Here is a 23,987-nt window from a genome sequence, read left to right as displayed (position 1 = left end):
ATTAATTATGGAATTATGGAGCACCACTTGTGCTAATATAGAATCAGGGCCGAGGGAGTTAAGTGTCTCAAGATATTTATAACAAGCCGTGGTAGTCTGGTGAGTCACTGCTCTCCTCTACAAGAGGACACACCTGCCTCCCAGGAGGAGAAGCTGCTGCTTACCGGTCAGCCCCCCTTCTTCGCCCAGATTAGAGACACACACACTGTTGGGGAGCCCTCCTCCCTTCCCTGATTAGCCCCTCTGGGACACTGATCAATGCTACCCACCTCCCTCCCCCATTTTAGCAGAATTTCCCAACAGCCTCCCACTTCCCAGACTAAGGCTGTGCTGTCCACTGATGATGCTGCAGACTGGCTGCACCCTGGGAACATCTTATTCCAAAGGGATTCCTTCTGGGAAGGTTTTCTACGGTAAAGCCCTGCTATGCAACCAGGCTCTTGAGCAGCCTCCATCTGGGGCCAATTCTTCCAGGATGCAGAGAGGCAAAGACCAGAGAGGAGAGAGAAACATTGAGCCCTTTCTCTGTGCCAAGCCCTGGGCAGGGCACTCGGCACCCCTCAGCTCACTAAAGTAACCCAATAAGCTGGGTGATGAGTTCCATCAACCCGTCTTTTACAAACTGAGACTTAGAGGAAAGCAGCTGGAAAGGAGCACACAGCTAAAAAGTTCTAAAGCCAGGGTTCCAAGCCAGGCCTGTCGAACTCCAAAGCTCTTGTTTGTGTAAGATCATCTCAAGCTATTGGACTAGTGGTACAAAACATACATATATCACATAACCCTTGAAATATTGAGAGCAGGGCCAAACAGAGAAAGAGGAATAACCTCCAAATTAATAGAGGGAAGCATTCAATGGAAAAAAAAAAAAAAAAGATTAAATCCAAAAGAGGAGAGAAAAAAGAATACAGGACAGATAGAACCAATAGAAAGCAGAGAGTAGATTTAATCCTAAATATATTCACAATTACATTAAATATAAATGGATGAAATGTTCCTGTTAAAAGATAAAGGTTGTCAGAGTGGATAGAGGACAAATCCTAACTCTGGGGTTTGTAAGAGATACATCCAAGACATAAGTAAGGATTCAGAAAGGTGGAGGGCAGAACCCAAGTCTGAATCAAAATTCTCCGAGGCTGCAGGACTTGCTCTCTCTCCCAATCTCAGCCCCCCAGCTTGTCCCTTTCTTGCCTTGGCCTCAGTCATCCCCTGAGCATGTGGTTTATTGGAAGGCACTCAGGCACTGGCATTAGATGAACCAGTGTGACCCTGGACTTTCTTAGGCCACCTGGGCCTCAGTGTCCTCCTCTGTAAAAGGAAAAATAATTAATACCTCAGAGCGGTGCTGGAAGAGCTGGAGACAACAGGTTCATGGCAAGCGGCACACGGTGGAACTCGTATTATGTTTATTTTTTGTTCATGTTGTGATCATTTTACTCGTGCCTATGTAATCGATAAGACCCCGTGGGCTGCCCTGACAGTGTGATAGAATATGAAAACCTTTCCTCTGCGTGTCTTTGGGTAGTTGGGGGAGCGGGGTGGGTGGGGAGTAGGGGTGAGCCTACTCTTGATTCTGTGCTGGGAAATTCGAGTGGGTCCAGGATGCCCTGTTCCTGTTTGTTTGCAAGACTGACCAACCTGTCATTCTGTCTTTGATTAGGTCACACTCCTGCTCAGGCCCTAACCGTGGCAACTTCCTACAGTCCATGTGTCAGGGTCCCTCCTGTCTACAAGGCCTCCAAGTCTTGCTTTCTGCCCTCTCCTTCTGCCTGTGGACTCACCCCTGCAGGCAAGCTATCAGCCCTTCCCCAGCACACCCCTCCAAGCCTGGTCGGCTCTCCCCCCAGGGCTGCCCCTCCTCCTCTGTCATTCAGGCTCACACTCCCTTGTCTACAATTCTGAAAGCCAAAAGCTCTAAAGATCAGACTTTTTAAAAAAATAGGTTTGATATAAACTGATTTGGCCACAAATCTGGTCTGCCGTGATGTGAGACTATTTAAAGTCTTTAATATGTCTCTTACTGTTCATACATTTCACTGCGAAAGCTTTGCTGTGTTTAATGAAGGGTGCTGCCCAGACCCTGCTGGGTGTTCTGTAGTGTCAGCACCGCATCATGTGAGCTTTCTGAAATCTGAAAGCCCTGAAAACCCACAGGCGTCTGACCCCAGGGCTTCGGGTGAGGGGTTGTGAGCCTGCAGTAATGACAGCCTGAGGGCCCGCCCCTTGCAGGCACGTTATGTATTTATCTCTCATCCTGGTTACAGCCCTGTAAGGTGGGCATTCCTCCATCTCACACATGAGGGTACTGAGGCCCAAGGTCATACAGCTGGGAAAGTGGCTGAACCAAGTCCCTCTGAGTTTCCAGCTGCCCACACTTTCTCCTTTGCACCCACTTCCTTAGTTTCCTCAGGAGCTAGCCCCCCTGCTCCCTGTTTCTGTCTTTCTGATGCTCCTGGGACTTCCATATACAATAATGCCTAATTTCATTCATCTGACAGTATTCATTGAGGGCTTCTACATTCTGATGTGCACACAAAATCTTAAGATGCTGAATCTGATTTAATAGGTTTGGATGTATTATTCTGCATTCTTAACCAGCTCTCAGTTGCTGGTGGATCCCACTTTGAGGAGTAAGGGGCTAAGGGAGAGGTGGGGACAGAGTTGAATAAGATTCAATCCCTGCTGTTATCACTCTCATGTGTAAGAGCTCTCTATGTACCTGATCCGGATGTGGGTGCTATTATTATCCTCATTTGATAGATGAGGAAACAAGCACAGAGAGATTAGGTAACTTGCCTAAGGTCACACAGCTCAGAAGTGGCAGAGCCAGGATTTGAACCTGGTGAGCCTGTCTCCAGAGTTCACGCAGTTAGCTACTACACAACACACAAGTTGGAGAGCTGGACACTGTCAGTGCAGTGTGATGAGACAATCATTGCAGGCAGGACTGGCAATGCCAGAGAGGAGGCCTGGGCTCCTTTTTAGCACATGGTCAGTTTTCAGGGTAACTGAAACCCTGCCCTTTAAACACCTAAACCAATTTTCTTTAGAAGATCTTTCTAAAATGGATTGTACATCTTCCTGCTGTATTTGACCTTTTCTTTTTTTTTTTTTTCTTTTTTTTTTTTTTGCAGTATGCGGGCCTCTCACTGTTGTGGCCTCTCCCATTGCGGAGCACAGGCTCCGGACGCGCAGGCTCAGTGGCCATGGCTCATGGGCCCAGCCGCTCCGCGGCATGTGGGATCTTCCCAGACCGGAGCACGAACCTGTGTCCCCTGCATCGGCAGGCGGACTCTCAACCACTGCGCCACCAGGGAAGCCCTTGACCTTTTCTTGATAACTCAAGACCACTGTTACGATTACCAATGTTTGTAACAGCTTTCAGTTTCTCATAGCTATTTCTATGCATGCTTCCAATAAACCGTGGGCTGAGAAACCAAGTGACCAACCTCATTAGAATAATGTGTAAAGTAAGGGTATGGAGGTGCAGAGTGAGGCTAGAGCAGTTTGTTGTATTTTTAATTTATTTTTTTATTATTTATTTATTTATTTTTGGCTGCGTTGGGTCTTTGTTGCTGTGCGTGGGCTTTCTCTAGTTGTGGTGAACTGGGGGCTACTCCTTGTTGTGGTGCGCGGGCTCATTAGTTGTGGCTTGCGGGCTCTAGAGCGCAGGCTCAGTAGTTGTGGCACATGGGCTTAGTTGCTCCGCCGCATGTGGGATCTTCCCGGACCAGGGCTCGAACCTGTGTCCCCTGCACTGGCAGGCGGATTCTTAACCATTGTGCCACGAGGGAAGTCCGAGCAGTTTGTTTTAAGACAAGCATGTTTCATCTTTTGTGCATAAAATTTATGAGATTCAGTTTGGTTGCTCATTTACATATTTTTGTTTATTTCCTGGGTCATGGCTGTTTTTTCTGAGAGTTGAAGGGGCTGATTAAGCATTCTCTATATCTGATTTTCAACCTGGAATGTGATCAGACTCCTAGGGAAATTTTCAGAACCGCCTAGAGTCCTGTTTTGTACTCCGAGGTGGGATGTGGGCCTCTGCATTTTGAAAAACTGCATTTGGAACCATCAGAACTTATTGAACCCCAACTGCATCCTCACAAGTACTGAGCACTATGAACAAGAAAACCTGCAAACCCAGTCCTCAGGCATTACGCAAGTTGAGTAGACAAGTTGAAACACACAAAATCAACTAAGGCTAGTTCACCTTCAGAGAGGTCTAGTGACAGCAGTACTGCAGCGTAGTGATAACATCTGTGGGGACGGGACAGGAGGCCACTTGGTGTGGTGAGACCAGCTTGGATGTGGGGTCAGCAAACGTGGCTCTGAGTTTCTGCTCCCTGACCTGCCAGCAGACTCAGATCCTCTCTGAACATCAGTTTCCTCACCTGTAAAATGGGGATAAACTACTCTCCCTCCCACAGTTGTTATGACGAGAGAAGTCCTAGGAATGCATCACATAAGCTGTAGAGTACTGTCCACATGTGTGGGGTAAGACTCCTACAGGCTGCAGGGGACACAGACCAACTCTGGTTACTTCCAGGGCTAAGCCTTTATTGTAAGGCTGTTTAGGAAGCCCAGGAGGGATCTCACCAGACAAAGAGCAGCCCTCTGGAACAACTGGGTCCTCATTCTAGAGTCACTGGATGCTTGCAACAAACCCAATTATGGACTCTCTTCACCTAATGTCTTCTGCTGCCTCCTGGTTTCTACATCCTGACTCCTGCCCACTACCTTCTCCCCATATAAACCTCACTTTTTTTTTTTTAATAAATTACTTCAGTGACTGTAAAAAGAACAATTAGAAAGTGGTTGTAGTGGCACCTGTGGTTGTATCTATATATATTTTTTAAATTAATTAATTAATTAATTTGGTTGCACTGGGTCTTAGTTGTGGCAGGCAGGCTCCTTAGTTGTGGCATGCAAACTCTTAGTTGCGGCATGAATATGGGATCTAGTTCCCTGACCAGGGATTGAACCTGGGCCCCCTGCATTGGGAACTCAGAGTCTTGTCCACTGTGTCACCAGGGAAGTCCCCAACCCTCACTTTCTGACCACTTAATGGTCCTCTGGTTTTCAAGCATCCTGGTGAGAGACAGCTGGCTTGGTGAGCCACTGTCCAATAGAGAAGGTCCCCACTGGGCAGAGTTTTAATGCTGGGCTGCCCCTCCTGCACATCTAGCCTATAAATGGCTGCCTTTGTGTCAGGCTGAACCTTGGCCCGGGCAGTTGTGGCCAGGGTGTGGGCTCCTATGCCCCAGCAGTGCCAGATTGTGCCTGTGGGTGCGGCCTGCCCTAAGACAGAGTAGCGCGGACTGTCCATTGTAGAATGTGAGCTATTTTTATAGAGGGAGGACAGCACTAAGGCTGCTAATCTGGCCAGCAAGCAGCACCTTCCTGCCATGTCTCACGGGCCACTCAGGGTGGGCTAGCCGCAGGCCACGCCATGAGTCCGTGAAGGCTGTGGTGCCCTCAGTCTCCACGTTCCACAGGTTTTTGGTAGACAACACTCTTTTCAATGGCCTCCTGCCCCCAGACACTGGCATGTAAGTGTGTGCTCCCTAATCCCGTGATTAAAACTTGCTTGCAGCATTTCTACACAAGAATGTTCATTGCAGCATTGGATATCGTGGAGAAAAATTAGCACCAGCTTATTGTCCAGCAGTGGGGGGACTAGTTCCCTATTTGGGTATATTTATATGACAGTGTACATGTATGTGTTAAGAGTTATAATATCAAAGAATATTTAGTGACATGGTATAATAATAAAAGAAAGTGCCAATTTGGCATTATTTATACGTGTGTATGCGAATGCGTTTGTGTACGTTTATCTACACATATATAATTCACATAGAAAAAAGACCAGAAGGGAATTCCCTGGCGGTCCAGTGGTTGGGGCTCTATGCTTCCACTGCAGAGGGAACAGGTTCAATCCTTGGGTTGGGGAACTAAGATCCCACAAGCCGTGTGGTGCAGCCAAAAATAAAATAAAATTTAAAAGACCAGAAGATTTTTACATAAAAACGTTAGTTTTGTTATCTCTGGGCAATATTCTGTGAGCAAATTTGGTTTTATTTTCTCATTTATGCTTTTCTCTTTTTCTACATTTTTCACAACAAATGTGTTACTTTTATAATGAGGAGAAAAAAAAAGGAACATTAATATCTTTAAAAATAAAAAAAACAAACCTTGTCCTCAGGAAAGAAATTTAAAACTCATTTTGTATTCCATACTCTTAAAGGATTCACAGTTCCCTTGAGGGAGTTGTATTTTCAGGGAAAATGAAGTTTTCTGTTAAAGGTATGACATCTCAACAGTGGAATTTCAGGCATCAGTGACATAATAGAGAAGTGTTTGGACTTCCCTGGTGGCACAGTGGTTAAGAATCCGCCTGCCAATGCAGGGGACACGATCCCTGGTCCAGGAAGATCCCACATGCTGCAGAGCAACTAAGCCCGTGTGCCACAACTACTGAGCCTGTGTGCCACAACTACCGAAGCCCGTGCACTCTAGGGCCTGCGTGCCGCAACTAGTGAGACCGCATGCTGCAACTACTGAAGCCTGTGGGCCTAGAGCCCATGTTCCGCAACAAGAGAAGCCACCGCAATGAGAAGCCTGCGTGTTGCAACGAAGAGTAGCCTCCACTCGCCACAACTAGAGGAAGCCTGTGCGCAGCAACGAAGACCCAACGCAGCCAAAAATAAATAAATAAATAAAGTGTGTCTTGAAAAAAAGAGAAGTGTTTGGAAGCAGAAAGCCTCCTAATTGCCTTGAAATCAACCCCCAGAGGCCTCCTTCCCTGGTCTTCCTCACAGGGAGGTGATAAGGGCAGCCAGAGGTGGGGGAGGTACAAGTGTCCAAAGTAGATGGAGCCAGGACACTTCTCAAACAGAGCACTTTGTCACCAACTTAGTTAAAAGGAATTAAAACCAAATGTTTACATTGTCAGTCAAAACAGTGACTGAGTTTTTGTTTCACTTCTTGGGAAATCACTGCCCTCTTCCCTCCAACAGGAAGAGAGAAGAAGAGAGGAGCCGTAACAAACATTATCAAACTGCCATCGGTGATGACCCCTGGGTGTGTGGGGGAGGGGAGAGTGAGGAGTGGGGAGATGAGGGTGTTTACTTTTTACCTTTTGTCCTTTATACAGTTAAAAAAGAGAGAGCATTATGGGTGCTTTTTATCTTGTGCTTTTGTGGGTTTTTTGGTAGCCCTCAATTTTTTTTATTGTGAACACAAGATACTTTTGTAATCAGAGGAAAAAATGTCATAATGAAAGGACCAAACAGATGTGGTTGGCCACTGGGTGGCCATCCTGCTGCCCCCACCTGCAGGCCACGACCACCCTCACTCTAGGGCCAGCATCCTCGGGCTTGCAGCTGTCTGCACTTGGCAGGGGGTGGTGGGATGGGGGTGCGGGAGATAGGGCAGAGAGCAAGAAACCTCGGTCCTCTCCTCTGCCCCCTCTGGTCCCTCTGGGCAAAGCTCCAACCCCTGGGCAGCAGACCAGGTTGGCTCATATTGACACCACGGCCTTAGCTATGTCCCCAAGCTTGACCCCATCTGTGCCTCCCTGCCCTGTGCCAGTTGCCAGGCCTCCCTGCTTAGCTGGACTCCAGCCTGACCCCTTTTGACCAACCCTTTCCTGGGCCTGGGAATGCCCCAGCATTTCACTCACTGGCACATGGTAGTTGGCTGGGTATTCGATGCTAAAACTGCAATCTCAAGAAAAGCGTCTCCAGCCTTCATGCGGACTGTCCAGAATTTATTTGGCCTTGGAGATCGAGGCTCACCCTCTTGGTCAGCAGGTGAGCATAGCACAAGATCAACAGAGAAGGCTGAGTGAGAGAGAGAGCCTGGCCATAATTTATGAGGCCACCTGTGAAAGCATCACAGACTTCGGGGTCCTGAGACACCTGTCCAGTCATGCCTCCAGTGATTGTAATCCCAGCTGGGGGACCTTGAACATGTCCCTCTGGGCTGTGCTTCCCTCATCTGTAAAATGCAGATGATGATGATCTCTTTTATCCAAGGATACCATCAGGAGCAAACAGGTTAACGTATGTGAAAATGCTTTGTGAGCCGAAAGTACTTAAATGGTACTTTCCATGAAGATGTTACCTCACCACACTCCCTGCTGCAAGGACCACTGTGAGGTTGGCTGTTGATGGAGTGGGACTTCTAACCACCTTGCTGATGGTCGAGAACTATGGGTCTTGCACTAACGGTCCAATGTTAACAGCTGCACACCCACCCTGCCCCTATTTCAATTCCCCCCTTTTCTTTGATATTCCTCAATCTTGCGGAGAACACATGAGTATAATGGTTTGGATAGGGAGGTTAATCATAAACTCAGCAGAGGAACTCAGTTTTAGGGGGACTCAGTTTCAGCCTCCAACCCTGTTTTATCCTTCCCCAAGTCTTTCAAGGAATGGGGCAATGACCACTCTGGCTACTTCCTGCTAAAATGGGCTGTAGTCCTACCTTTATTTGGAGAATGGATACCAAGTTGGAAATAGTCCTGAGTTCCAAGTCCTGGATCCAAGTCTTGTATAATAGTTTTATTTAAGTAGGTTTTAACCTCTAATGTGGTATTAACATATATGAAGCTGGAGTTATTGGCCACTACATGTCTCCTTTTTCTGCTAATAGTTACCAGAGGAGACCTTGAGGTTATAAGGTTGAAGCTGCCATCTGCCAGCAGACACTGCTTTGAGAATGGCTGGGGGAATCCCGAGTATGACACAGCTCAGAAAATTCAAGTCCTCAACAATACAGGAATGTGTCTGAAATCACATCCACAATGGCCACCTAGTTTTACCTTGAATATCTGAAGCACAGCTATTCCATTTTTGACTTTCAAAGGTATCCCCCTCCTGAATGCCCAAGACTGATGTACAATGCATGTTCAAAAGACCACAAAACAGACTGCTCTGGTCAGTAAAGTTTAAGTTAAATCATGTATCAGCCAGAACTTCCCCATACCTCAAAATATGTGCATCATCTCCTTTTTTATTTATTTATTTTTTCTTTGGTGGCACCACACGGCTTGTGGGATCTTAGTTTCCCAACCAGGGACTGAACCTTTCCTGCAGTGAAAGCACCAAGTCCTAACCACTGGACCACCAGGGAATCCCTTGTCATCTCCCTTTTCAATTGCAAATCCTTCAACGAACCAAAACATGTCCCTTGATGCTGGAGTTATTTAGCTGCTTGCCCTGGGTCTAGATCGTGCCCCTCAGTGCTAGGCCTTCTTTATATTTGCCTAGATATTCACATTGGGGAAAAGTGATCAGATATTGTGAACAGGCTCTGAAGTATGTTAATGCAGAAACACTTTATAGGCCATAATTTTGTCACTTATACCCAGTTGTCACACAAGCATTGTACATGTGCTTTCAGCAACAGACTCAAAGCAAGCAGTGTTTTTCACAAACATGCCAAATCAAGACTAATTTGTTTGTAAAATAAATCCAGTCAATTGACTACTAGGCTCCTCCGAACTGGCTTTGGTGGAACTCCTCAGGAGTCTTAGAATGAATTCCCAAAAGGCCTCTCAAGGCCAGGAAATGCTAAAAGCCTGCCATCAGATTTTGCCTTAGTGGAATTCTCGGTCCCCAAAATATCAAGATTCCTGTACATGCTAGGAGATAGTCTTTCCCTTTCACCTGATAAGGCTGCCCAGAACCCAAGAATCTCCAGTTTCTGGAGGGACCAGCCAGAGAGAAAAGAAAAATATTTCAATTTTACTCAAAGAGGTAAAATTTACCAAATTGTTGTTAAGTCAGGAGTAACGTGAGGGGAAGGGCTTCCCTGTATCTGGAGAACACAGATCAAAATCAGTAATACTCCAGACAAAACCCATAAACATTGTAACCATATTCACCAGTTTACATGGTACCCAATCCTTTTGTTAACTTTTTATGAAGCCATCACGTTTTCCATTAGGATTTTAAATTTCTTACCCAGTTCAGCAGTATAATCTGAGATTTATTAGAGACCTGTACTTGTCAGAAAGCCCCTCCTATGAATCTTCTTGAAGATGAAGCACTTTTGCAAAGTATCAGATTAACTGTCTATTAAAGACTTAAAAAGGCAAGGTTAAAGATCTGATCACAATGTGTTGACAAAAAAGCTTAATCAAGTTGTTCTGATATAACCAGAATTATGGCTGATAGATTATTCCAGGACATATCTATATTTCAGAAACTTTATATAATTTCTAGAATATCTACAGCAGTACCATTTATCCATACCGTATAATCTGAGAAGATTTATCACTCATTTGACAATGCTTCCCATGTAATTCAATATACCAAATAATACTAGTTAAATATTCCTCTCTGAGATGCCTCAGGGGCCCTCTTAAGCATCCCGAAGTTAGCTGGAGGTCAAAAGAACTTTAATTAAAATTTGATATTTGGGAAGTTTTTCAAAAAGTTTCAAAACATTTCATTAAATAAGATCATAGGTCACTATAAGACATTACTTATTTCTTATCCAAAGTGAGAAGAGATCTCAAAAGCCAATACAGATCACTTAAAGGCAAGGAAGTTCATATAATCTGTTATCAAAATCAGCATTCTAAGTAAACTTGTTCTCTTAGCAGAGAGGAACCAAATCTAGTCTTGGGTAGTCTTGCACTACCCTACTTTTAATAACAAATTCCATTTACCTAACTAAGTTTAATCTAATCTTAGCCTGACCATGCATAAAACTCCTTTTTTGCTCAAAACATATAATAACTGTTTGTCATACCAGCATTTTTTTTAACATCTTTATTGGAGTATACTTGCTTTACCATGGTGTGTTAGTTTCTGCTTTATAACAAAGTGAATCAGCTATACATATACATATATTCCCACATCTCCTCCCTCTTGCATCTCCCCCCACCTCATCCCACCCCTCTAGGTGGACACAAAGCACCGAGCTGATCTCCCTGTGCTATGCGGCTGCTTCCCACTAGCTATCTATTTTACATTTGGTAGTATATATAAGTCCATGCCACTCTCTCACTTTGTCCCAGCTTACCCTTCCCCCTCTCCGTGTCCTCAAGTCCATTCTCTACGTCTGTGTCTTTATTCCTGTCCTGCCCCTAGGTTCTTCATAACCTTTTTTTTTTTTTTTAGATTCTATATATATGTGTTAGCATACGGTATTTGTTTTTCTCTTTCTGACTTACTTCACTCTGTATGACAGACTCTAGGTCCATCTACCTCACTACAAATAACTCGATTTCGTTTCTTTTTATGGCTGAGCAATATTCCATTGTATATATGCACCATATTTTCCTATCCATTCATTTGTCGATGGACACCCAGGTTGCTTCCATGTCCTGGCTATCGCAAATAGAGCTGCAATGAGCATTGTGGTACATGACTCTTTTTGAATTACGGTTTTCTCAGGGTATATGCACAGTAGTGGGATTGCTGGGTCATATGGTAGCTCTATTTTTAGTTTTTTAAGGAACCTCCATACTGTTCTCCATAGTGGCTGTATCAATTTACATTCTCACCAACAGAGCAAGAGGACTCCCCTTTCTCCACACCCTCTCCAGCATTTATTGTTTGTAGTTTTTTTTTTTTTTTTTTGCAGTACGCGGGCCTCTCACTGTTGTGGCCTCTCCCGTTGTGCAGCACAGGCTCCGGACGCGCAGGCTCAGCGGCCATGGCTCACGGGCCCAGCCGCTCTGCGGCATGTGGGATCCTCCCGGACCGGGGCACGAACCCATGTCCCCTGCATCGGCAGGCGGACTCTCAACCACTGCGCGACCAGGGAAGCCCGTTTGTAGATTTTTTGATGATGGCCATTCTGACTGGTGTGAGGTGATACCTCACTGTAGTTTTGATCTGCATTTCTCTAATGATTAGTGATGTTGAGCATTCTTTCATGTGTTTGTTGGCAATCTCATACCAGCATTTTCTGATTGGAAACTTATGCTTTAGTTTTCCTCTCCTCAGAATGCAAAGGCAGGTAAACTTAGATTTGCCCAGCAACCAATGTTCCAATATTTTATCCTATTTGATTTTTGTTTTTTGGGTGTTTTTTTTTTGGCCGCACTGCGCACCATGCGGGATCTTATTTCCCCGACCAAGGATTGACCCCGTGCTCCCTGCAGTGGAAGCTCGGAGTCCTAACCACTGGACTGCCAGGGAATTCCCTTATTCTATTTGAAATGACCCAGATAGTCAATAAATTCTTGCCATTTAACTTAGATCAGTTTCAAGTTACCAAAATCTGGAAAGGTTATTTTATTTTATTTAATTAATTTATTTATTTATTTGGAAAGGCTATTTTAGATAGACTTAAAGTTTTGTCATATCAAAGTTATTTTCCTTGCTGACAAATTTGCAACAGATATAAGGTCTTATTTGATCTCTAGTATACCTAGATACAACAGAAATATTACACTTAACAAACCAATAAGCTTAAGCTCGCTTCAGTACCGGATATCAATTCAGTACTGCATATTTCCAAAATCATGAGGACCTGAAATTCATTTTGGCCAATTTTCTTTCTTTCTTTTAAAATTAATTTTTATTGGCGTGTAGTTGCTTTACAATGTTGTGTTAGTTTCTGCTGTACAGCAAAGTAAATCAGCTACATGTATACATATACTCCCTCTTTCTTGGATTTCCTTCCCATTTAGGTCACCACAGAGCATTGAGTAGAGTTCCCTGTGCTATACAGTACGTTCTCATTAGTTACCTATTTTATACATAGATATAATCTGTGAATCTCAATCTCCCTTCACCCCACCCTTGGACAATTTTCTAAATATTAGGAAGTATTTAATTTGTAAGTGCTTACTTTTAAGTCTATGAAATATAGCTCATTTACAAGTTAATTCAGCAATATTATAACTGAAAGCGGTCCAATTCTGGAGAATGCACCTCAAGGGGCTGCATTTGGGAAACAAATTTGAGTTTCCCATAGCCGGCACACTTAACGCACAAGACAAATGCAAACATACACACAAAGAACAAAATCTAATTCCTGCAGGACAGAAACAAAAGAGTGAAGCCCAACAATATCCTTAACTTTTTCAAACAAGGATCCCTCTTTTTAACAACAAACAACATGCAAATGGAAAGACAGGGAATCATGACTGTGTGTGTCATGGCAATTCACCTGGCAAATGCAAAACCAAAAATAACAGTTGAAATAAGTTAAATTTACTTAGTTAACTTCAAGATTTCTCCTAAAAATATTTTTATTTTCTCAGGGTCAGGATTCTGAAAAAAGTATTCCATCAAGCCAGCTTTCTCTAACTGCATATGCAAAAAGAACCAGTTTTGGAATTTCATAGGAGTTTCATCATAACCAATTTTCCTCTTAAGTCTAAAGAATATAGTGGCCACGCAGTGTTAAAACAAACAAACGAACTACTTTCTCTCTCTTTCTAGGAGCATACTAAAAATCTCCCAGTTTTGCAAAATACACTCTAGGGGGCCTATAAAATGGAAAGAGCTCTGATTATCACAGCAGGCATTATCAAATATCAACCAAACAAATGCAATGCCAAACGGTCTTGCAGGATCACAGTTCCCTAGCACCAAAAAGGGAGCTTCCCAATCACTGCAAAGGGAAAATCCCAAACAACGCTTCACCACAGGCGAATCCCAACACAATAGGGAAGGATACCTGGTGTCATCACACTCAGCTCCATTATTCACCAAAGACGTCTCAACTAGCCAGTGCAAGTACTGATTCACACACATACAACATAACGAACACGGTCCCACAAACAAAAGCCCCACAAAAAAAAGCAAACCAGAGTGGCTCACCCCAAAATGATACACACAAAAACATAACAGATAAATTACCATCACACAGACAGAAAATCAGAGGAGTTGTAGTCTAAATTCCACTTCCATAAGTCAGAAAGAGAAAGACAAATACTGTATGATATCATTTATACGTGGAATTTAAAATATGGCACAAATGAATCTACATAACAGAAACTGACTCATAGACATGGAGAACAGACTTGTGGTTGCCAAGGGGGAGGAGGGAAGGAGAGGGATGGACTGGGAGTTTGGGGTTGGTAGATGCAAACTATTACATTTAGAATGGATAGGGACTTCCCTGGTGGCACAGTGGCTAAGAATCTGCCTGCCAATGCAGGGGACACGCATTTTATCCTTGGTCCAACTAGAGAAAGCCCGTGCACAGCAATGAAGACCCAACGCAGCCAAAAATAAATAAATAATTAAATAAATAAAATAAAAAATTACAAAAAAAAATAACGGATAAACAACAAGGTCCTAATGTATAGCACAGGGAACTATATTCAATACCTTGTGACAAACCATAATGGATGGAACAGAATATTGAAAAAGAATGTCTATATGTGTGTAACTCAGTCACTTTTCTGTACCACAGAGATTGACGCAACATTGTAAATCAACTTTACTTCAATTAAAAAAAAAAAAAAATTCCACTTCCACTCCCAGACAGAGGCCTCCAAACAGAGTTGACCAAGGGACTTCCCTCGTGGTCCAAGAGTCCGCCTTCCAATGCAGGGGACGCGGGTTCGATCCCTGGTCCAGGAACTAAGATCTCACATGCAGCAGAGCAACTAAGCCCACACGCCCTGGAGCCTGCGCACCACAACTAGAGAGAAGCCCACACAACGAAGAGCCCGCGGGCCGCAGCTAAGACCCGATGCAACCAAATAAATACCTGAATATTGAAAACAAAACAAAAAAACCAGAGTGGCCCAGCTCTCAAAAGCGAATGGGCCCCAAGTGGCTCACTTCCCGCAAGGGAAGCAGCGCAAATGGGGTGGAGAGAATTCCCAGCCTGTGCAAGCTGGAGCGACTTACCCCCAAGTGACACTGAATGTGGACCACAGCTCTCCGGAACTGTTCCAAACAGCCTCGAGCGGGGAATGGGGGAAAGGTTCACTGCTGCCTCAAGGCCTGGGCCCCGGCCAGTGGGCGGCTGTGGCGAGGGCCCTGGAGCTCTGGAGAACACATCCCCCAGCCTGTCCCCGGCCTCGCAGCTCACCCATCAGCCAGGGGCCTCGAAGGCCCCGCGTAGAACGCCGCCATTCACCTCTCACCGCGCTCTCCGCCTCGAGGACCACCTTGAGGCTGACAGTCAGCGAAGCCGGACCTCTAACTGCCGCGATAACGGTCACGTGATAACGGTCTTGCGCTAATGGATCGCATGCGCGCACGCCCCAAGGACTGCGCATGCACCCTGCCCCTAGTACAAAAACGCTTCCTGGAGTTTTTGAGAACTTTAACAATATCAGCTTGGAGAAGTTTAACAATGTCAACTGCTTCTCAAGTGTTTTTTACCCAGTAACTACGTGTGCCCAGTACTCGGCTTAATTCCCCTGGCAAGTCGAGGAATAGAAGATGTATTGGGCCTCACCCAGGACCTTGGGCTCCATTTGGGGAAATGGAGCACTCATATTAAAAGTTTGTTTTCTTTCCGTCAGTGATAGGGAGCTTGAATCAGGAGACACTCAGCCAGCAGGGGGATGAGGGCAGGGACAAGACTCCTAATTTGGAGGAAGACAAATCTGAGTACAAATTGGGGCTCTTCCCCTCACTGAGTTCCATGAAACTGTGGGTGAGTCAGTTTCTGTCACTGGGGCTCAGTTTCCCAGGCTGTAAACAAGGAATAGCAACGTCTACCACAGTAAGTCATGGTGGGAATGAAAGAAGATAACATGTATAAAGTGCCTAGCTTGGTCAGTATTATAAATCCCTCCAAAGTGAGGAAATCAACAGGTTCCCCCTCCCTTTTATTCATTTATTTATTTGACTGCACCACGTGGCTTGCAGGATCTCAGTTCCCCGACCAGGGAATGAATCCAGCCCCAAAGCGATAAGTCCTAACCCCTGGACTGCCGGGGAATTCCTCCCTCCCTTTTAAAATGTTATTTTTTTATTTTTTTAATTTAAATTTTTATAACTAAGAACACAAGCTGAATTATACATAAAAAAATACTGATTTTGATAACAATAACAAAAAAAGACAAGTTAAACAACAAAAAGGTTTTCCTTTCTTACAGGTGGACATTGAAGTGGACCTAATTCGTTTTTCTTTTTAAAAGCCTCCAAAGACAAAAGCAGCTTAAAATCTAATTAAAATGAATAAAAAATGTTTACTAAATTACTGGTCTCCGGCACCATTTTCTGTTGTTTCGATGCAGGATCTTCTTTGTCTGTTTCTTCTCTTGCTCTTTTTACTGGTCTAGATGCACCATTTTCATCGTGTTCATCATCACTGTCAAATTTAGTTTTCTTGCCCTGAAACTACTTTTCCTTTAGCAGACGCAATCTGGGCAGCTTTATTTCCCTTTCCTTTTCCTTTAAATCTGAGACCTTTTGACTTCCATTTGTTTAGGGATTCTTGTTGATCTTCTTTTTTTTTTTTCAATGCTTCTTTTTCCACATCTCCTTCTAGTACTTCTCAGGTGACCCCTTTGTTCCTTAATTGTAGGTTACCATTATTTGCGTCTTTTGCTTTATCCCGTGCTTCCTTAGCTTTTCCTTTAAACAGAATTATTCCCTCTTTGGCTCCTCTGACAAAGTCTATCCATTTTATTTCACCATGATTTGAGAAAAGGATATGCAAATCTTCTCTACACGTCTGATCATCTAAGTCCCCCAAGAATTGCAGTAAGCAGCCAATCTTTTCTTCTAGAGATTTCATTTCAGCATTTTCTGCTAACTTTTGTTTTTCTTCTTGCTCTTGTTTAGCTCGTAATTTAGCTTCGATTTTATTTTGCTTTCTTTCTTCATTTTTTTTTGCAAAGTAATCTTCCTTGAAAAGTATTAGCAGGTCTGTGTCTTCGTACTTCTGGCCAGGGGTCTCGACAAACTTCTTAGCAGATTCAATGGTATCAAATACAGCAAATATTGATCCCTTAAATGCTTTGTGCAATGTTCTTCTCATCTGAATATTTAGTACCTGACCTTTATCTTCCAACCATTATTTTATGTCATCAAGGGTTGCATCAATTGGGAAGCCTTTAAAATAAACAGACCTGTTTTTTACATCATTTTTATACTCATCAGTCACTTCAGGGAGGGGTTTGCTTGGAGATCTTCTAATTTTAGTTTTATCTTCACTTTTTTCCATAAGTTCCGCCTTTGATTTGCTCAATGCTTCTACTATTACATTAAAGTCTGTTGTTAGACGGTTTAACCTATTAAATTTTATCATTATCTCCAAAGATACCCAGACTTCATCCAGTTCGATCTATTCCTTTAAAAATTTGTCACGTGACAAATTGAAGTCACCAAAATAATACTCAATTTGATGACAGATTTTGGCCCCCAGAGCAGCCATTTTTTCATTATCACCATTTTCTGCCATCCTGGCTATCTTTAAGTTCCCGGTCCCATTGAGATACGCCACAGGGTCACTAACAGCGACAGCAAGGTCTCCAATCCCTAGCCTAAAATGTTATTTTAATTATGGTAACAAAACACATAAAATTTACCATCTTAATCATTTTAAATCATATAGTTCAGTAGTGATAAGTATATCCACATGTTGTGCAATCTCTAGAACATTTTAATCTTGCAAAATTGAAACTATACCCATTAAACAAAAATTCCCCATTTTCTTCTCCCCCTTGTGCCTGGTAACCACCATTCTACTTTCTGTTTCTATGAACTTGACCACTTTAAATACCTCCCATAAGTAGAATTATGCACTTTTTGTCCTTTCGTGTCTGGCTTATTTTTACTTTGCAAAATGTACTCAAGGGTCATCCATGTTGTAGCGTGTGACAGGAGTTCCTTCTTTTTTAAAGTTGAGTAATATTCCATGGTATGAATATACCACATTTTGTTTATCCATTTTTCCTCAGTGGACATTGGATTGCTTCCACCTCTTTGTGGAATTGTGGATAACACTGCAATGAACAAAGGTGCGCAGATATCTCTTTGAGACCCTGCATTCAATTCTTTTGGATGTGTCTACATCCAGAAGTAGGACTGCTGGATCACATGGCTAGTTCTATTTTATTTTTTGAGGAAGCTCCATACTGTTTTGCATAGCAGATGCATCATTTCAAAATCCCACTGATGGTGCACACTGCTTCCAATTTCTCCACATCCTTGTCAACACCTGTTATCTTCTTTTTTTGTTTTTTTAAGTAGCCATCTTAATGTGTGAAGTAAACAGGATCTCTTTTTGCAGAACTATTATCATTTCTTCTCACCACTCCAGAAATGCTGCAAATGAGTCCGATTGCAGGATTGACCCAGCATTTGGTCAAAGGAGTGTGTTTTGTCAGTGATCCTTGGAGAATCAAGCCAAGTTGGACAGGGATGCCAGGGCTTTCAACCTGCTGAGAGCTGTCCACTGTGGCCTGCAAATGGGGAGGCGCACACACGAGCTGCTAAGGTTGGCCAAGTCTGTTACTATATTTGCTTTGGCTCCAAAGATCCCACAAAGGAAACAAGGGACCTGCTGTGGGGGGGCGGGGGCGGCGGGGGGGGCATATTCCCCCCCGCCCCCCACCCCATGCAGCCCTTCTCATCGTTCTCAGTGACCTCTCCCCACTGTTATCTTGCTCCTGACATGTCTCCTGAGATTACCTTTGGTGAAGAAATTCTTGTTGAGAAGTTCAAAGCCAGGGCTTTGGGGCTCTGTTGAAGGACTCTGGGGGTGGGGCCTCGAGGCACTACGGAGACCAAGTAAAGAGGTGGCTTGCATGGGGTGCAGCACAGCTGGTAGAGGTCCCTGCATTTGGGAAGCTGCTTCAAAAACTCATGTGCTGCCCAGGAGAGAGAGATGAGCAAGAGAAAATTCCAGATATGGGGCCCTGCAGAGAGAGAATCTCAATCTATGAGGGGTGCAGCTGAGCAGGGCCAGTGGTGCTTCCCCAAAGAGACAGTGAGTGCAGTGGTTAGACCATGGCTTGTGAAGTCAGAAGAGACTGGGGTTCAAATCTGACCCGGCTCCACCATTTACTAACTGTGTGGTCTTGGGCAAGTTATGAAGCCTCTCTGAGCCTCAGCTGCATCTTTTTTTTGTGGTACGTGGGCCTCTCACCGTTGTGGCCTCTCCCGTTGCGGAGCACAGGCTCCGGACGCGCAGGCTCAGCGGCCATGACTCACGGGCCCAGGCGCTCCACGGCATGTGGGACCTTCCCGGACCGGGGCACGAACCCACGTCCCCTGCATCGGCAGGCGGACTCTCAGCCACTGCGCCACCAGGGAAGCCCTGCATCTTTAAAATGCGAACAAAAATGCAACCTCTGTGAGTTATTATGAGATCAGTATCAGTATTGTTTATCACAGTAGCTACAGTTTTTTGTTTGTTTGTTTTCTGTTTTTTTGGCTGCACCATGAGGCATGCGGGATCTTAGTTTTCCGATCAGGGATCGAACCCGTGCCCCCTGCATTGGGAGCACAGAGTCTTAACCACTGGACCTCCAGGGAAGTCCTAGCTACTGTTTATTAAGCACTGCTTCCCCCCCCCCCACCCGGTGTGCCCGGGGCTTTGTCAAGCACCTGCTAAGCATGCAGTGTGATAACAGAGGTCAAGTGTGAAGGCTCTTGGTGACTGACCTTGGTGAAAAGCCCAAACCTGCTACTTGTTAACTGTAGGACCCCAGACAAGGCTGTTAACCTCCCAGCGCCTCAGCCTGCTCGTCTTTAAAATGGGGATGATAAATGGGAATGATAATACCTGTCTCCCCAGGTATCACGCAGTGCTTTCCTTCAAGGGTTCATAACACGCCTTTGTCACTTCCATCTTCCCCGTGCAAATGGGAGGGGTGGGATGGGGTGTCCCGAGGCTTTGAAACCGTCCTGGTGTTTACCGCAGCCCAGAGAAGAGACTCAGTGGAACTCGTGATTGGAAAGATCTGCAGGAGATTGCATGTTCTGGAATGAAGATGCCCTCAGACTGGGGCACTGGAAGAACGCTGGCCTGATGTCTGGGAGCCAGGAGAGAGGGCAGTTGTCCTGTTCAAAGGGTGGGTCTCCCAAGAGACCCAGTGCTGACTGCTCAGTCCCTCATTCTCCCCGGGAGAGTGTCCAGGGCACACTTGTTCTGCCTCCGTCCTTGCTGAGAGCTGGCCCCGGCTGCCGGCTACAGAGCTCCCTCCATCCACCCCCTTGCCATCCAGCATGTGCATGCTGCCTGTGCGTGGTTGGATTCCTGAGTTTTCAGCCTCACTGCCCTCCAATCCCAGGCGCAAACCGGTCCCTGTCACCAGAGACTTTTCTGTGAGGCTGACACAGCAAAGGGAGCCGAGATGGTCTCTTGTCAACACAGACAGAGCAGGAGAGAATAAGAGCTGGGGTGGGTGGGGGCCCTGGCTGAGCCTGAAGGGACTCAGGACCAGCCCCTGGGAGCGGCGCTGACCCGAGCAGCTGGGCCTAAGAGCGCCTGCCTGGGCCAGCTCTTCTCCCCCTCATCCCGGGGAAGGCTCCGAGAACCAGCCGACTAGTTCCTCCTCCTCCAGGCCTGTTACCATTTCCACACACAGCAGGGTCTGGGGGTGGAGGCTTTTTCCAGACATGTATTTAAGTAAGGAGAGAAAACAAGGCGAGTCGCCCAGGATTTGCCAAGTCAGTAGGCAGGAACACAACCCGAGAGGCCAAAAATAAGACAGCGGCGAGGGTCACCCTGCTCTCCTGAGCTGGAGACAGTTTACAACCCGTGCTGAACACTCCATAATCACACTTTTGTTTGAGGATGCCCCTTGATCCCAGGGCATCGGTCTCCTGGTTGGAAGGTAGCTGAGCCCTGATTGTGGGCAGTGAGTAATGGTGACTCAGGGAAATTCGAAAGGACACAGGGAACACCATCGAAGTCATCTGGGGACATGCCCTGGTTCCCCCTGCCGGTCAGGGAGCCAGGAGTTCTGGTCTCCATTGTAAAGGAGGAATGTCTGAAGTTTTCTCGGGAACTTCGGCAGAATTCTATGGGCTCTTTCACAGGAAGCATTACGCTATGGGTGTTTTTTTTTTTTGGGGGGGGGGGAAATTACTAAGATTTCTTTCACCTTTATAACTATTTATGAATTAGCTCCTTTTCTCTTTTAGCTCCAGATTATACTCGTCTCTTTATTCTGATGGGGCATCTGTTACCTTGTATGACAAACAGCACTCCAGAAAGCAAATAATGACAGTAATAATGGCTAACATTTATTCAGCCCTTATGGCATGCCAGGTACTGGTCTCTCCATATATCTTTGTGTTTTGTCAAATCTGAGACTCCATCAGTCTTCAGATATTCCACATACGATGTATCACTAAAGAATGCTGCCAATTAACCCATGACATGCCATTAATTTTAAGACTCACTCAGATTTCAGAAATGTTAAAACAGCAATGTTAGAATCAATGAAATCCAGTAACCGATTCTCAGTTGTCATCCTTGCCTTACAGATGGGTAAACTGAAGAACAGAGAGGCTGAGTAAAGCTGCCTGAAGTCACACAGCGAATATGAGGTGGAAATGGAACTCGAACCTAGAGTCAGGTTTCAAAGCCTGGGCTTGTAACCACTGTGCTGTATTATGTCTGAGAAGTGGTTTCTGTCTATCCATGGGGAGGACAGAGGGAAGGATGCAAAACACAAGAGGGAAAGTTGGACCCCACCCTCTGCTCCCTCTTCCTCATCGTCCCCAGGGCCAGTGTGGATGTCCCTTCTAAAAACTGCTCCCAGATCTTGCTGCTCCTCTCACTCCCAGCAGCTGGCACCCTGGTTCTGTTCTTCCTTGACACTCTCTTGCCCCTGCTGGGATTATTGCAGTAGCCTCTTAGCTGTCACCCTCCTCCAATTCCCCCCCCCCCCCATCTCCATGCATACTGACCCAGAGTCATCTTCTTAAAATGTGAATCTGGTCTTGTTACTGTTCTGAAACCTCTGAGGGATCCAAATCCTAGCAAGCGACTCCTCATTCATTCAGCTGTTTCAGCACCTACTCTGCGTCAGGCCCAGAGAATGGAAAGGTGAGCAAACCCCCATGTGGTCCACAGCCACCATCCCACGGAGAAGCGAGACCCCTCAGGGAGCAGATATGACCCAGTGTGAAAATGCTTCAAAGGTGGGGTGCGGTAGAGTGCTGAGCTGGTGGGAGAAGCACCTGCTCTGGGGACTCAGGGACCCCTTTGTGGAGGTTGAATGGAGTTCACCAGGCAAAGAACAGCAAGGATTCCCAGGCAGAGGGAACAGCATGTGCAAAGGCCCAGAGTTGAGAGAAAGGCTGGAGCAGAGTGTGGGTGTGTCCCCGCTGAGTCTAGAAGGACAGGCTTGGGGTAGCTGGGCTCTTTCCTTTTCAGCCTCTGCTCCCTTCTCTTCCTCTCCCCACAACATCCCTCTGCAGTAGGTACTTGTTTCTCAAACTGGCATCTTCCTCTGCACCCATCCTCCACAGGTAGCAACGCCTCTGCTCATCAAACTCATCCTTCCAGACCCTCCTCTGTGAAACCATCCCTGACCCTTGACTTCGCTCTCTGGCTCCTGAGCCAGGCAGAAGCCTGGGAAACTTGTCTTGGGTTCAGTGTGGGGGATTTTGGAGAATTTTGACAGAATTCAGCTGAGTAAAAGCCAAAGTTCTTACAAAGGCTTATAAGACCCTGCACAGTCTGGACAACCCGCCCCCAGCCTTGGACCACTGCTCTCCTCTTCGCCTGCTCTGCTTCAGCTACACTGGTCTCCTTGACGGTCCTTAAATATGGCCCCCACCCTGCATTCTTACCCCAGGTCCTTTGCACCTGCTGTTTCTAATACACCTTTTCCCTCTCTTATTTTACACCTTCATCTTCATTAGATTTTCCTCAAATATCACCTCTCAGAGAGGTACACCCTAATACTCTACTTAAAACTGCAACCCCTATCTCACGCCCTTCCCTGCTTTTTCCCCACAGCACTCACCATCTTCAAGAGCTCGTATGATTCACATACTTATTTGGTTACTGTCTGTCTTTCCCCGTGAAAAGTGAGTTCCAGGAGGGCAGGTATTTGGGTCTGCCTGGTTCACTCTGTATCCTTAGCACCTAGCCACACTGCCTGGCGTACAGTAGGTGTGCAATAAATATTTGTTTGTTGAATGAATGAATTCTGAGTTCTGACTGTGTGCCACGCAGGCTCTGCCCTGGATGCCACGGAAGCTGGAAAGCAGGAGGAACAGGGTCTCTGCCTCTCCAAGGGTGCCAGCCAAGCTGGTTCCGGCGGGCAGTGGGACAGGTCCCTGACAGCCAGGTGAGTCCTGGGTGAATCACCGCTAATGAGATGGTGAGGGCCACGCCAAGCTGCTTGCCACAAGAGCGGCCGACAGGTAACTGCCTGTCGCCAGGAAACTCCTCAGTAAGGATTGAGCAGGACCCTGGGCGGGGGCAGGAGGAAGTGCCCACCTCCCCCTCGAGACCCCACCCATTCCTGAGGACTGAGTCGGCTCACCTGGGCTCCCCCACCCCCAGGCCTTGGCGAGACACTTGTTTCTCAACCTTGGCTTTGAGATGATTTCCTTCCTAAAAGGAGTTTCGCTCACTGCATCCCACAACCCTCCTGGGCAGGACCTGTTTGTCAGCTAGCCCTGTCTGGGTCACCGAGTCTGCAGAGGGAAGGCAGCTGGGCCTGGAAAACCCCAGGACCCCTCTGGGAAGCCCTAGGGAGAGTCAGTCGACCAGTTGACCAGAGTTTATTAAGTGGGAGTATAGGATCAATGGGGGTTTCTAAAGCCCGACTGAACAGTGTGAAGGGGTCTCCCTGACCACATTCCACCTGCCCATTGGAGCCTTGGACCCACCAGGGTGCCTGCCCAAGCCCAGGCAAGATGACCACCCAAGTCGGGGCATTGATTTCTGTGAGCCTCCATTTCCTCATCTGCAGAGTGGGGCAAAGCCTCCTGTCCCGTGGGCGGCCGCAGGGCCAGCATGAGATCATGGGTACACAGAGCGAGGAATGCAGGTGGGGAGCCAGGCCTCCGCCCCACAGCCCAGAAGATGTGGCCAATGTGGCAGATGTCTGGGGAGGAAGCTGGCCAGACCCT

The 23,987-nt window shown here is 45.9% G+C and overlaps 1 protein-coding gene across 1 annotated transcript in view; it reads right to left on the bottom strand.

The window, feature by feature from the left end:
* The window catches only part of LOC115860865 (lupus La protein homolog), an 86,159-nt gene extending 68,759 nt beyond the window's left edge, over nt 1–17,400 (bottom strand). Inside the window, 3 exon segments of the mRNA XM_060308662.2 lie at nt 15,016–15,129; nt 16,139–16,278; nt 16,280–17,400. Of these exon segments, the coding sequence (XP_060164645.2) occupies nt 15,016–15,129; nt 16,139–16,278; nt 16,280–17,190 (1,165 nt within the window). The 5' untranslated portion in view covers nt 17,191–17,400.
* Nucleotides 17,401–23,987: the final 6,587 nt, after the last annotated feature.

Source organism: Globicephala melas, chromosome 11, assembly GCF_963455315.2.
Source record: "Globicephala melas chromosome 11, mGloMel1.2, whole genome shotgun sequence".
NCBI classification, from domain to species: domain Eukaryota; kingdom Metazoa; phylum Chordata; class Mammalia; order Artiodactyla; family Delphinidae; genus Globicephala; species Globicephala melas.
Note: the sequence above shows the minus strand (reverse complement) of the source record. Positions and strands in the feature narration are given on the sequence as shown.